The 14,863-nt window shown below is 44.3% G+C and overlaps 1 protein-coding gene across 1 annotated transcript in view; it reads left to right on the top strand.

Annotated features, from left to right (window-relative positions):
- Positions 1-14,863, top strand: part of DNAH8 (dynein axonemal heavy chain 8) — a 577,606-nt gene that overhangs the window by 89,904 nt on the left and 472,839 nt on the right. Inside the window, exons 10-11 of the mRNA XM_073338555.1 lie at positions 4,145-4,252; positions 6,265-6,366. Of these exons, the coding sequence (XP_073194656.1) occupies positions 4,145-4,252; positions 6,265-6,366 (210 nt within the window). The remainder of the gene's footprint in view (positions 1-4,144; positions 4,253-6,264; positions 6,367-14,863) is intronic.

The following is a 14,863-nucleotide window of genomic DNA, read 5'->3' on the forward strand; positions in this document are numbered from 1 at the left end:
TCTTTTATATTTGCAAAGCCGTCAACTTGCTTTGTCTGTTGCTGTAGACTCAGTTTGACTGTTTGGTTTTCCAAGCCAAGTAGTCAAGCCATCCTTTGGGGTAAAAATGTATGTCCATAAAGACTGTTACCAGGGAGAATGGGAAAAGGAGGCACAACCAGGGAAAGTTACTCACTCTTAATCCTGTTTATCTCTGTTCTCTCATGTGATATCCCTCCTTCCTCCCTGTTCTTTTAAGTAACTTACAGTTTTCCTTCTTTTTAAGTTTTCACTGAGAGGAAGTGGGTGGATTGGGGCTTATATACTATCTATGATATCTTTGCCTCCTGTTTGGTGGAGCCATAGTGTTACTATTAAAGGCTGTTGCTGTATTGAATGGGACAAAAGAGGACTGCCGCAAACAGGATTAACAGTGAGCAATCTTCCTTCTGCTCCACAGGGAATCACCAAGTAGTGCCAAGTATCTTGCCTTCAAATTCACAGGTACATGTGAACATGAGATTTAGATTGTCACCGGGGTTTCTTCCCCAGGGTGCCACGTAGGCCCTAGACTTAGCCGCAGCACTCACTCAGGCCTCTGATCTGTGATGGCTGGGTGTTTTCCCATGCCAGGTCCACTCAGAAGGGGTTCAGCCAGAGGGCTGAGCCCCAGATAGTCCACCCCTTCCAGTGTTGTCAGTGAACTGAAGAAGGGGAATTAACACAAATGAATTATCCCATGACTGTGGTAAGATTCTTTTCCTTCAGAGAGCTCTTGTTGAGCTGCAGTCCCCAACTAAGTTCACAGGCAAATATAGAGGAATAGTCACCTCAAAAAATGAATCAGGATCAGACCCTCTCTTCTTTCAAGGAGAGGCTAGTGGGCAGCAGCCATCAGAGGAGCCCCTACCTTGTCAGCCTTCTCTCCAGGAGCTGAGGCCTGGAGGTTTCCTCAGCTTTCCTCCTTGGTCTGCCACCAAATGTGCTGGGATTTCCCCTTTTGAGCTGTTTCCTCCAGGTCCGACATCTCTCATAGGTGTGGTGGGGTGGAGCCACCTGCTTCCACATTAGCTCATTAACCCTAAATTGCCTAGTGTGGTGTTTTGTATACCGCATTACGCTGTTGTAGAGTAGATTTCAGAATGGAAGCCATGTTAGTCTGTATCAGCAAAAACAATGAGGAGTCCTTGTGGCACCTTAGGGACTAACAAATTTATTTGGGCATAAGCTTTTGTGGGCTAAAATCCACTTCATCAGATGCATGGAGTGAAAAATAGAGTAAGCAGTATATAACAGCTCGTGAAAAGATGGGAGTTGCCTTACCAAGTTGGGGGTCAGTGCTAACAAGACCAATTTAATCAAGGTGGAAGTGGCCTATTCTCAACAGTTGACAAGAAGTGGTGAATATCAACAGAGGGAAAATTACTTACCAACATGCCTCCAGCTTTCATCCAGAGCACGTCACACAATCGATTGAGCTCTAAGATCCAACCTCATTTGCTTCAATCCCTCAGACAGAGACAAACACCTACAGGATCTCTATCAAGCATTCTTAAAACTACAATACCTACCTGGTGAAGTGAAGAAACAGATTAACAGAGCCAGAAGGGTACCCAGAAGTCACCTACTAAAGGACAGGCCCAACAAAGAAAGTAACAGAACGTCATTAGCCGTCACCTATAGTCCACAAATAAAATCTCTCCAGTGCATCATCAAGGATCTACAACCTATCCTGAAAGACAATCTCTCACTCTCACAGACCTTGGGAGACAGGTCAGTCCTCGCTTACAGACAGTCCCACAGCCTGAAGCAAATACTCACCAGCAACTACACACCACACAACAAAAACACTAACCCAGGAACCAATCCCTGCAACAAACCCTGTTGCCAACTCTGTCTGTATATCTATTCAAGGGACACCATCATAGGACCTAACCCCATAAGTCGCACTATCAGGGGCTCGTTCACCTGCACATCCACTGATGTGATATATGCCATCATGTGCCAGCAATGCCCCTCTGCCATGTATCCGGATAGTCTCTACGCAAAAGAATAAATGGACACAAATTAGATATCAAGAACTGTAACATTCAAAAACCAGTTAAGATAAAAACCTAAGATAACTAGCTGATTGCCCTGCTTTCTCAGTATGAATCAGGAGGTCTCCCCTGTTGCACCCTCCTCTTTGTGTTTCCTTCCAGTATCCAACTTCCCCACTTACCTCAGGGCTTAGGTCTCCATCCCCTGGTGAACTTAGTTTAAAGCCCTCCTCACTAGGTTAGCAAGACTGCCTGCGAAGATGCTCTTCCCTCTCTTTGCTGGGTGGATCCCCTCTCTTCCTAGCAGTCCTTCTTCCTGGAACAACATCCCATGGTCAAAGAATCCAAAGCCCTTTCTCTGACACCACCTGCATAACCATGCATTTACTTCCACTATTCGATGGTTCCTACCTGTGTAGTAGAAGGATTTTATGTTTGTGTTTTGTATAAATTAGAATGAAGGATAAAGAATAATAATGTAGCATGTATTAAATGTATTGATTTGACCATATTCTGCCAGCCACCCTGTCTGAAATCAGAAAGGAATGGCCTACTGTGCCATTGGTAAAGATGCATCAGCCAGAATCTTGTGTCTGAAGTTGATTTCAAGGCAGTAATAGACCTTTAGGGTCACCACTCTGTTATAAGTTTAAAAATTAGCATTTTGAAATAAGTGAAAGAATGCAATGATTGTTTTCTCCTGCATTGCAATTTGATGTTCCTGTTCAAATGTTCTGTGTAAATCAATCCTGTTTTGTGTGTGAATGAGGAATGTGTGTGTTAGAAGATAGGTGTGAAGGCCATCACTGGACCAGATGTTCTAGGGAGGAATCAAGGACAGATGTAAAGGCACCAGGAGATTGCAACACACCCCATTGAGATGTCAGAGGAGGGCAGATTGATGACTCTAAAAGAGAAGGCAGGCACCTATCAGTGGGGACAAGATAGCTATGATCAAAACCAGCATGGGATAACTCCCTGAGAGACTGATGAAAGAACAAGATAAAGAATAAGAAGAACAATTTAAGAAAACAAGCACTCGTCAAACGGCAATTGATTACAGCATGACAGTGCAAAACTCATTGGTCCCAATGAAGGAAGATCACTATATAAATAGGGTGCTTTGCCATTAAACTTTGGGTTGGTCCTGCCAAGACTTCCCCAGAGCATCGTGTCGCGACCGACAGAACCCGGCTCCTCCCTACCTGTGATCAACCTAGCTGGCCCCTAGGTTGCTCCTGACTCTGGACTGGTAACTATAACATTGACTGGCGGGATAGTGTGTGTGTGTGTGTGATTGAACATATATGCTAATTGTAGCTCCAATAGATGCGGCATATTGCCTTTTCCCCTGAAAAAAGGTCCTGGTGCTGCTTATAAACATAACACCTGGGCCTTTTCCTTCAACAGGGAGGATGGATGAGTGCATGACTTACGTCTCAAACTCCTTTATCCTTCTTCCCCAAGCCACATAGTGTGCAGTGACCCACTTAAGGTCATTCTTGTTAGTATTATTGGTGCCCATGTGGAGTAGTAAGAAGGGGTAACAGTCCCAGGGCTTGATCAGTTTCAGCAGACAGCCCTTCACATTCTGAATTCTAGCTCCAGGCAAGCACCACACTTCTTGAGTTTCCCGGTCTGAATGGCAGATGACTCTATCCCCCTCAGGAGGGAGTCCCCGACCACAACCACGCATCTCCTCCTTTTGGGAGTGGTGGTCATGGAACCCCCATCCCTAGGACAATGCATCCCATGCCTTCTAGTTGATGGGGTCTCCTTCTGATCCCTTCCCTCAGATGACTCTTCCAAACCATTCTCCATCGTAGTACCTGTGCAGAGAGCCTGAAAATGGTTTCTTACCTCTATCTGCATTGGGGGTATATGGGATCTCCTCTTTCTTCTTCTGGAGGTCACATGCTGCCAGTTTTCTTCCCCGTTCTGCACTGCCCTCTCTGATTATTCAGCATGCAGTGCCTGCAGTACCAAACGCTGACTTCTGTGCAAGATGTGACAAGTTTTTTAAGACTGATAGACGTGAAGAAAAGTGTAATTTAGAAGTTGTGAATAGGAAACTTGGTAAGGGGAGAGAAGCTCACATAATTTTTTTAAAAATTTCTTTATTTTAGGTGTCTATGGCACATGGAATACAAAATTTGATTAATGCTATAAGAATGATTCACAGTGTTTCAAGGTATTACAATACTTCAGAGAGAATGACATCATTGTTTATAAAGGTAAGCACATTAATATCAAGGCTTCATTTATATAAACCATGATGAAAGCAAACAGCTCTGAATATGACATTGCAGAAATTCTTGTTTTACTTCAATCAGCAGGATATCTTGGTGAAAAGTGGTAAGGATTTTATAAAGCTGTGATGCCCACTACTAAATATATAACACTTCTGTTGTCATGCTATAAAACAAATCAGGCATAAAGAAAACATCAGGCATTGCAACTGCAATTTATTTCTTATAATATTTTATATAGACTCACAAAGGTCTAGATTATGTCATCTTTATATTTAGTAGTCCCTTGCTCCACAAATACTATTTAACATGCAAAAAGAGAAGGAACTGTAGTGCTTCATGATGGACAAAACAGGTGGCAGGTCCAAGCATGAATGCTGTCTACTTCTTATCCTATAGGTTTGCTACTGTCCTCTAACTTCTCTCTCAGAACTTGTCTATGTCTGGCCAAATGATACCCCCTTGTCAGGTTACATTACCCAGCCTCTCCAGGGCTCTTCCCAGGTTCTTTCACAGGGTTATTCCAAAACTTTTCTTAAACTCTTTCTTTGTGGAGACCCAGAGCCCTGGCTTCTAGTCTCTCTAAACAGGTAGTGGCCTAGAATACCCCATCTAGAACTTCTGAGTTTTACTAGTGTGGCAAAGCTCCGACCTTGTCTCAGTGGGTCCCACGTTTCCTGGCAGATTAAGCTAGCCTCAGAGGCTCACTGTGACCCTCTATGTAGCCCTTCTCCCTCTAGAGGCAGGGGTCACAGCCTACAGAGCCATTTTCATCATTAGCAAGCAAGGGAGGTGAGGAGAAGCCACCTTCCCTCGCAAAGTCTCTGTTGTCTCCCAGTCTCAGTGATTAGTCGGGGAGGGGAGGTGGGAGCCCAGACCCGCCCTCTACTCTGGGCTCCAGCCCAGGGTCCTGATAGTAGCAGCTCTTGGTATCTGACTTTTTAGAAACAGGATGAGTATGATTCCCTGGGCCACTTCCCCACAGCAGCCTTCACTTCTTCAATATCTGCATCACCCTTACCTTCCTTGTGCCTGATAGGGTTTGTACTGCTCCGTTTCTCCAGCAGCCCGGCTTCCTCCTACAGCTCCTGACACACACACCTCCACCTGACTAACTGGGAGGCTTTTAACTAGTTTCAGCCAGCCCCTGGTTGGCTTCAGGTGTCCCAATCAACCTAGCTATCTCCCCTGCTTTCTGGAAGGATCTTAATTGGTCCCAGGTGTCTTAATTGACCTGGAGCAACTGCCATTTTCCTACCCTGGTAACAAGGATTCATTTAGCCTGGGACTAATATATCTGTCTCCCACTACTTTTCTATAGCCATCTGGCCTTACCCCGTCAAACTAGCTAAAACTCAAGTAGAGAAGACACCACATTTGTTTTCTCAGGACATTGCCCTTCACTCATGGATGTGCCCTGCAGCCACGGATGGAGCCATTTCTAGTTGGAACACTGGATAGCCTCTGTGTATGTATGTTTAAAACATACAACAAACATGGTGTCTTCTATTCTTGAGTTTCTGCTAGTGACATTCTGTGAGTATCTATATATTTTACACATACGGGTGGATGTGGGTATGGTGTGTGTAGATAGATAAAACACACCTGTAAGAATGATGCATGACTTCTAGTGGGGGTCCTGGCTTACATACTACACAGCTACCACATGAGTAAAAATTCTCAGAACTCTGGTAGTTCTGCTTGTCTCATGGTGGGAAACTAAGATCCAGGAGTGAGAATCCTGTTAGAGTGATCTTTTGAGAAGCAGAATTATGAGCAAACATCTTTTCCTTTTATGCCTGAGACTTGTTCAAATATCTGTGTCTAGAAGTATCTAAAATACTGTACTGTACTTAAGTCACATATGTTAGGATATTTAACGTAAATGTGATGGAAAAGTTCCAATTGCAGGTATATAATTTGTTTTTTTCAAGGTGTAATAAAAACAAAATTTTGGAGATCATTAACAAAGTTTGTTTTTCATTTATATGTACTAGGTTACAAATCAAATGGTTACAGCATGTAAGGCATATATTACTGATGGTGGTTTATCTCGTGTATGGGACCAGGATACACCTGTAGTAATTAAAAAAATTCAGGTTTGTATAGTGGTATTTTGTTGTTTTCACTGGTTTAGATCACATTCTGATGTGGGTTCTTATTTTACCTAGTAAGCACCGGCTTGTAGGACTGCACTGAAGTCCATCATTTTTATTAGAAAAGTATGCATTGCTTTGTAATATAAAGTTTTCCAGATTTCATATTAAATAAATTATTCAAAGCTGATTTATTACTGTTAAAAGTAAACATATAACACTATAGGATTTAAAAGAGAGACAGTCCCACTATTTAGAGTGTTCAATCTAAGGTAATCAGTCAAAGAACATAAAAGCAACAGAAAAAGGAAAAAGGATGATATTTAAAACAAGTAAAAATAAGTAATTACAGCATAGGGAGCTAATCATGTAAATTCTGATATTTTTAAATAGAAGTTGGGAGTAGCACAGAATGTGTAACTATCAGAGCCATGTCAATCAAGAGGATTTAGAGGGACAGGATGGTATACAGGAGGAGGAATGTTATTCCAGGAATCAGGAGCAGTATGAGATAAGGCACAAAGGCAAGAGTGACAGCAGTGTACTAATGGAGAAATGAAGCAAGAATGGTCAGAGTGCTGGGCTGATAGGTGATAATGAGATGTAGGTAAAGGGAGAGTTTTAAAAATGATGAGGAGTTCCGATTTTATGTAGAAAGAGACAAGGAGCCAGTGAAAGCACATTAGAAAGTGAATTACATGGTAAGAGCAGCAGGAGAGTAAGGTTATTTTTGCTGATGAATGTTGGGTAGATTGGAGAGGAGATGGTCAATGGTTTTGATGAGAAAACTATATAGCATGAACCAGAGTTTTGTCAGACTAGGGAGAGATTTTGGAAACGCTAGTGGGAGAAGCAAAAGGATTTGGTGAGAACCCGGTGAGGAGAGAAGGAAAGGGAGGAGTCAAAGAATTTAAAGGTTGAGAGAGGGAGTGTGCATATATGTGGAGGGACTGTGTAGGGCACCAAAAATTTAACAACCTGTCAGAAGGTTGGGCTCCCTGCTTCATGGTAATAATGTAAGTTTATCCTTTGTAGAAAACCAGTTTGCAGGTTAAGACCAGAATTTCCCTTTATCTTCTGTTGATCCCCTTTTCATGATCAATGATGAGTATTTAATGAGGTGGGACCTAATAGTACTCCAGTCCACTTCAATTTGCATTGCTCTTTATCATTACTCTAAATAATCCTAATTCTTCAGCTCGGTTTTACTCTCCTTTGAGTTGCTGTACACGTATACATTCCATTTTAGGTGTATGTGTACTCAATGCACTTTAGTCAGAGACTTTTTCTAGTAGTACCTTTGGGGTAGTGGATGTGGTCTGGTGTGGTGGGGCAGTGCCCCACCCCCATGCCAGATTGGGCTACAACAGGCCAGAGCGGCTGCGCAAGGTGGCAGCCAATCAGGGAGGGCCTGTTAGGGAGCCAATCAGGGCCAGTATTACAGCCAGCCAATCGGGGCTAGTCTAGTACCTATATAAAGGCTGCCCAGGAAGGGAGCAGGCAGTCTCTCCCAGGCCTTCAGAGGGTGAAGGTCTGTCTCCTGTGTGAGGAGACTAGCACCAGGGACAGCGCAGCGCAGCGCTGGGCAGGTGGGGGTAGCAGAAGGGAACTCCCGCCCGGTATCTGCTGGGCCGTGGGCCCTGAGAAAAAGGGTCTAGCCAGTGCAAAGGGGCCGAGGGGGAAACGGCCCAGGGAGAGAGACGGACAAAGAGAGAGAAGGAAGGCAGGCAGGAAGGCTGCCACCAAAGGGTCCCTGGGTTGGGACCCAGAGTAGAGAGCGGGCCTGGGTCTCCCCCCCTTGCACTTCCACCTGGCTGTTAGGAGTGCCCATCACGGACTGCACCAGACCCCTGCCAAAAGGGGTTAGACTTTGGGGTGTGGTTGGCCATTGTGGCTGGGGCGAAGAGAAGGACTGCTGATAACACCAAACCCCCGGAAGGGGGTGAGACCGGAGCAGTGGGCACTGCCAAAGGGCAGTGTCCTGAAGAAGACGCCGCAAGCTGGGAGCAACGTGGGTCGAGACACCAACCAAGGGCGGGAGACGGACGGGACACCACTGGCAGAGGGCGCTCTGCATGAACTGAGCTAATTCCCTGACTGAGCAGCAGGACGTGCTGCAGTGGCGAGTCCCAACCCCGTCACACCTGGATGTCCTTGTGATGCATCAGAGGGCATAAAGGGCAAGGCCACACTGACTCCCTCTCATTCTTTCTTACTGCCCATGGCAAGTACTGGAGATCTCCACTGCTTTTTGAGCTTTGTCATTTCTAGCCAGCTTTACATATTGAAATTGTATATAGTTGTAGATACTGTTAATAGTTAGTATTAGTTTAGTGTTAATTAATTATATTATATTATTATTATTTTCATTTTTCCTTCTGAGTGTTGCTCCTGGAGTCTCTCTGTTTACAATGCAGAGATCTTCAGGTTTCAAACTGTAAAGTAATGCCTGCAACTGATGGGCATCAAGTTGCTTGTTTTGTTAAGGAGAGGAACATGTTAAAGATAAGTGCTCCAATTGTAAGTCTTTTCTGTCGAGTACGAAGTATGAGAGAGATTCATCTTATGGCGTACCTGTTAGAGAAGGCGATGTGCCCCTCCTCAGAATTTGATGACTTTGTTTGTGAGAGCTGAAATCTCTGCCACCCTGTAAAGAATGACCTTTTGGCTACCTCTTCTGCATATAAGGGAGAGAATGGGGGAAAGAGATGGTTATCTTTGTCCACAATGCTTCCTTGAAACCAAAGATGCTTGCTATTTCCTCCGAGTCAGACTCGAGACCAAAGAAGTTTTCCTTTTCAGCTCTCAAAGGTGAGACATCGGAAGGAACTATACGTTCTCTGGTACTGACTTGGGTGGAACATAAGAACAACGATGACCTCTGGTACTGTTAGAGGTGGCACTGTCAGATCTGGCACTAATGTCTCTGGTGCTTTCGATACTGACACCTTCTTCATCTCACATGATAATGTCAACTCCGCTATTTAATTCTTCAGAACTGTCGAGATCAGTGTTGTATACTTCAGCACCAATACCATCTACTTGGACTTGGGGGCACTTCATTCTATCTCCATACCTACAATGCTTCAAGCTTTCTTAGTTGCTAAGGACTTAATATGTCTCTCAGTACCAGACTTGCCACTGCAGTCAGTACTGGTCGCAGTCATGTCAGCTAACATAGTCTCACTATACCTTTTATGGATCTGCCACCATTGCATGCTCCTCAACAGTCATTGGTACTGGTAACTACTTCTGCATCAGTACTTGCTACATTGGCTCTAATACTGATGACAGTGCTGACAACATTTCTGTCTACATCTCTGGTACCACATATTTCTACCTCCCTTTACTCAAACTGCTATTGCTCCAAAATTTCCAGAGAACTGTAATATGTCTTCATCTAACTCCAGCAGCAGCTGGCCAGCTTCACCTGTTATGTCATTTAGATCTTGCTACTCTCCTGCTCAATCCTCATATAAATGTACTGCAAGGACATGATACTTGGCCACTTCTCCCATGTGCCTTCAGACAAGACTGAGATTCATCTGGAGACTTCTCTGTCTGGTGCTCATCACCTTGGTCTGTGGTTCCCTATAACTTCCCGTCCTGACCCTATTGGGCCACGGGATGCCGCTCAAGATATAAGCTTGGTGTCTGCCTCTTGATCCATATCCAAATCACTGCTCTGTTCCATCTTCTGCTACATAGGAAGCACCTCCCCTGGCTTCTGAGCAGGTGTCCCGCTTAGAGATCTTGGAAGAGGCGAGAGACAGGATGACACCACTGTCTAACTTCCTCTTATCTCATCATCCTCACCAGATGAGGTGATTACATCAGAAACATCCTTGCCACCTAGTGGATTTTTAAACTTTTCAGGATTTGATGAAGTGGTGACATACCCATAATGTGAATGGGCCAAGGTTGTTTAAGATAACCCTCATAAACTCCTGAAAATATTTGAAACTTTGGCTCCAGAATGTGTGGCTCTTCTGATCAATGAAACTCTTCTCAATTCTGCTAAGACTTTATGGCAGAACCTGGCCTCCCTCCTGCTGGTATCAAAAAGGGCTGACAGTTGCTACTAAGTGCCCTCCCAAGAGGGTTATTGTTTTATCACGCATCCTTCCTTGTATTCTCCTGCGCTAATGGCTGTGAATGAACATACCAAAACAGTCACAGACAAAATGTAACCAAAAGATAAAGAATTAATTAAGTTAAACCTGTATGGCACGAAATCCTATACAACAGCCAGTTAGGAAATGGAAGTAGTAGGCTCTTCTGGCAAATATGTTTATTAATTGGAACTCTATCTCAAAATTTGGTGATAAATTGCCTGAGGAACTTAAGGAGCAATTTCTTGCCATCATAGCTATGGGTCACTTAACCACATTGACTCAGCAGTCATGGCTTTTAAATCTATGGCCACAGACATATCTATAAGCCATTCCTCCTGGCTTCAGGCCTCAGGGATTCCTAGAGAATTTCAAAACACAGGTGAAGATCTGCTTTTCAAAGGTCTAAATTGTTTTTGAAGAAAAAACTGCTATGCTTTGCTTACTCCAAAAGACTCTAGGGCTACATTATGTTCTTTGGAAGTCTACTCTCTGCCTCTAAAAAGGGACACTGTAAATCTCAATTTATCTGTTTAGACATGTGTACCCTTGTAGGAGATGCAGTAAGCCTTCGAGGTGCAAGCAGCTGCAGGATCTTCTAACCAGATGTCAGCTTCTTTAAAGCAGTCAATTTGATGGGCATATCAATGACAATTGACCAGTCACTATGTATCTGTAGTGGGGTGGTCACCCGCTCCGGCCTTAAACGGCTTAAAACAGCCCAGGAGAGGGCTGTGGCTGGGAGCAAACAGTTCCCAGGCTGATTGGGGGAAGCAGGCTCAGATGTGGGCACTGGGGTCCGGGAGGGACACTGGGGCAGTGGCAAGCAGGACACCGGCCTGCAGAGGGCGCTCCGGAGGTTGGAAAAGCTAATTACCTGAGAGACCAGCAGGAGGCACCGCACGGGTGAGTCCCACACCATGACAGTATCTTCATACTAATTCCCTTTGAGAACCATTGGTAAAGATGCATCAGCCAGAATCTTGTGCCTGAAGCTGATTTCAAGGCAGTAATATACCTTTAAGGTCACCACTTTGTAGGTTAAAAATTAGCATTTGTCTCTCTTCCTCAGTGCCTGCACCTCCATAACATCAGACAAATGGTTCTGAGCACTGCTTAAGAAGGATATGTCATACGGTTCCAATCCTTCCTCCACTAACCTTCCCAGGGACCCTTTTCACAAGACTGCTTCAGAAAGTGCAGTCTCTCCTCTGTATGGGAACCATATTGAAAGCATCTCTACAACAAGGGGGGAAAGGGTTTTATTCCCACTACTTGCTCATTCCCAGAATAGGCTGGTGTTCTGATATCCAGGTTTTTCCTTAGCTGGATGACTGGCTGATTTGAGGTCAGTCAAAAGAGCAAGTAGTGAGCAGCATTATTCAAATCCAGTTCCTGTTTGCTCATCTGGAACTGAGAATAAATGCAGAAAAGTCAACTTTAATCCCAGTCCAAAAGACTGAATTTGTAAAAGCCATCTTCGATACTACTACAAAAAGAAAAGGAGTACTTGTGGCACCTTAGAGACTAACCAATTTATTTGAGCATGAGCTTTCGTGAGCTACAGCTCACTTCATCGGATGCTACTACAGTGACTGCTTACTTATTTCAAGACAGGTTTCTGGCCATTGTCAACTTTTCAAGAACTTCAAAGCCAATCTCAGGACAATGGTATAATCCTGCCCATGACTTCTAGGTCTCATGGCATCATACACATATGCAATTTAGCATGTCAGACTTCACCTCAGGTACATGGAGTCCTGGCTCCATTCCACAGCTGAGCAGACACTCTCTGGACATGCTGATATATGTACTTGTATGAGTGCTTTTATCCCTAGACTGGTGAATGGACCCCAAAAACAGCTGTGTGGAAGTTCCCTTCTTCCCTTCTGTGCCAATTGTCATTGCTGGTTCTGATGCCTCCACCAAGGCCTGGGGTGTCCACCCAGGGGAGTTTCACAACATATACAAATCATAGAGTTAGGGGATACATTTAATGCAAGCAAGTGTTCCTAGCCATAATCAAAAGGCACACAACTCAGGTACTTATGGACAACACCACTGCCATGTTTTACCTGATCAGGCAAGGCAGAGCCAGGTTGGGTCACTTATGTGAAGAATCGATTCATCTCTGAAGTTTTGTGTTCAGAACATTACACTGAAGCCTTCCATCTGCTGGGATGAGAAACACTACAGTGTATTCCTTAAGCAGAAATGTCATTTATCACCAAGAGTCATCCTTGAAGATAAACATATTGGCCATCATGTTCTAGAAATGGGGACCACCCACTGTAGATCTCTTTGCAACAAACCTAAACAAAAAGTGTTAGAGGTGTGTTTCAGGGTGGTTGGAGTCCAGACTCAGTAGCAGATATCTTCCTTCTTCCTTGATCAACCGATCTTCTCTGTGCCTTTCCACTGGTTCATCCTTGGAATCAAAGGATAAGGAAACTAAAATAAGACCACGCTACATTAACACTGATAGCTCTGGCTTGGCTAGGGCAGCATCGCTACATAGATCATCAAGAGCTCACAATCCAATCACCAATAACACTGCCATTTGTTGAAGGATGTTTGTCTCTGAATCAAGATCAGAAACTACATCCAGACCTACAGAATGTGCATTTCTGGGCCTGGATGAGATATGGTTGGACTCCTTGGAAAAATCTTGTTCTCAGGAGATCCAAACCATTCTTATTAACAGAAAGGATTCTATGAGATCTATCTACTTAGCTAAGTGGAAGAGATTTTTCTATCTGGGCTGCTTCTCATCATCTTTGTCCCACTGGAGCCGAAATTCAGGACATCTTGTATATATACAAGACTTTTCAATTAGCTCCATTAGAGTTAATTTAGCCACCATCTTGGCCATTCACCCTTCCATTAAAGGCTTGTAAGTTTTTTGTCACACCTGGAGGTAGTGAGATGTCTTAAAGAGCTTGTTTGTGTATACTGTCCTGTCAGAGATCTAGTTCCATTTTGGGAGCTGAGGGTGTGTGTCTCAACTTCAAGCCTAAGTTGACCTATATTAGGTCAACTTACAGCCACCACAGTAATTACTGCAGTGGTTCATGTCCACACTACCCTCCCTGGGTTGATGGTGCATGTCCTCACCAGGAGCCCAGTCTCTCAGCTCTGCTGGCAGCTTCCTGCCAGGAACCTGGCTGCCCTATAGGTTCCCAGGTTCCCAGCGGGCTGTGCTCCCCTCTGCTTCCTGTTCCCTGCTGGGAGTGGGGGGGAAACCCCCTGGAGCTTCTCCCCCATCGTTCCCTGCCGGGAACGGGGGAAGCCGCCTTGAGGCAAGTCATTTAGAGTGTCTCCTAGACTGTTTGTGCCCTACACAAAAAGAGTGAAGGGGAAAGCAATCTCAGCTCAGATATCTTCTTGCATAAGATCCCGTTACAAATTCACAAAAGTAACTTCTCCAACAAAGATAACTACTCACTCTACAAGGGCTCAGGTTACCACAACAGCCTTCCTAAATAATGTACTGATTGTGGATATCTGTAAAGTGGCTACATGGTAATCAATACATACCTTCTCCAGACTATGCCATCAACTCCGGCATTGTGAATGGATGTAGACTTTGGTAAGTCTGTACTTCATTCCCAGTTCAAGTAGGTCCGAAGTCCCACTGCCTGTAAAGAAACCCACAGTGAAATGTACATGTACACAATCATTCAAAGAACTAAAAACCAGTTACTTACCTCTACAGTAGCTGCTGCTCTTCACCATAGGTTTGTGCACACATTGAGCTTGTCTTCACTACTGGGGTAAGTCAACCGAAGTTACTCTACTCCAGCTATGTGAATAACATAACTGGAGACAACATAGCTTAGGTCGACTTACCCCGGTGTCTTCACTGCTCTGCATCAATAGGAGACGCTCTCCAGTCCACTTACCTTACCCTTCTCAGGGAGCTGGAGTACTGGAATTGACCGGAGAGCACTCTACTGTCGAGTTAGCAGGTCTTCACTAGACCCACTAAATTAACACCCACTGCATCAATTGCAGCAGTGTTGATCTCCCAGTAGAGAAGACAAGCCCATACATTCCATGACCCTCCCTCCTTCTCTTCTAGTTTGGAAGTGTTTTCATATTTCTGATGCAAAGGAACTCAGGAGGGTTTTCTTTAATGCCCTTGGCTGCATACACAAGGATATCGTAGGTGCATGCAGTGCCCCGACAGTACTGCTTATAAAAGTCTCTGACTCAAGTATTTTGGGCACACACATACACCTACAGTGGAATGTATGTATGCCCAACACATCTTGAAGAACAGTGATTATAGTAGAGGTACGTATCTGTTTCTTTCACATGACAACGATCATGTGCAGGTCAGTTTTTAGATTAGTTTTGTGAGTGACCTTTTGTAAGAAACATCAAAT

Source organism: Lepidochelys kempii, chromosome 3, assembly GCF_965140265.1.
Source record: "Lepidochelys kempii isolate rLepKem1 chromosome 3, rLepKem1.hap2, whole genome shotgun sequence".
Lineage (NCBI taxonomy): Eukaryota > Metazoa > Chordata > Testudines > Cheloniidae > Lepidochelys > Lepidochelys kempii.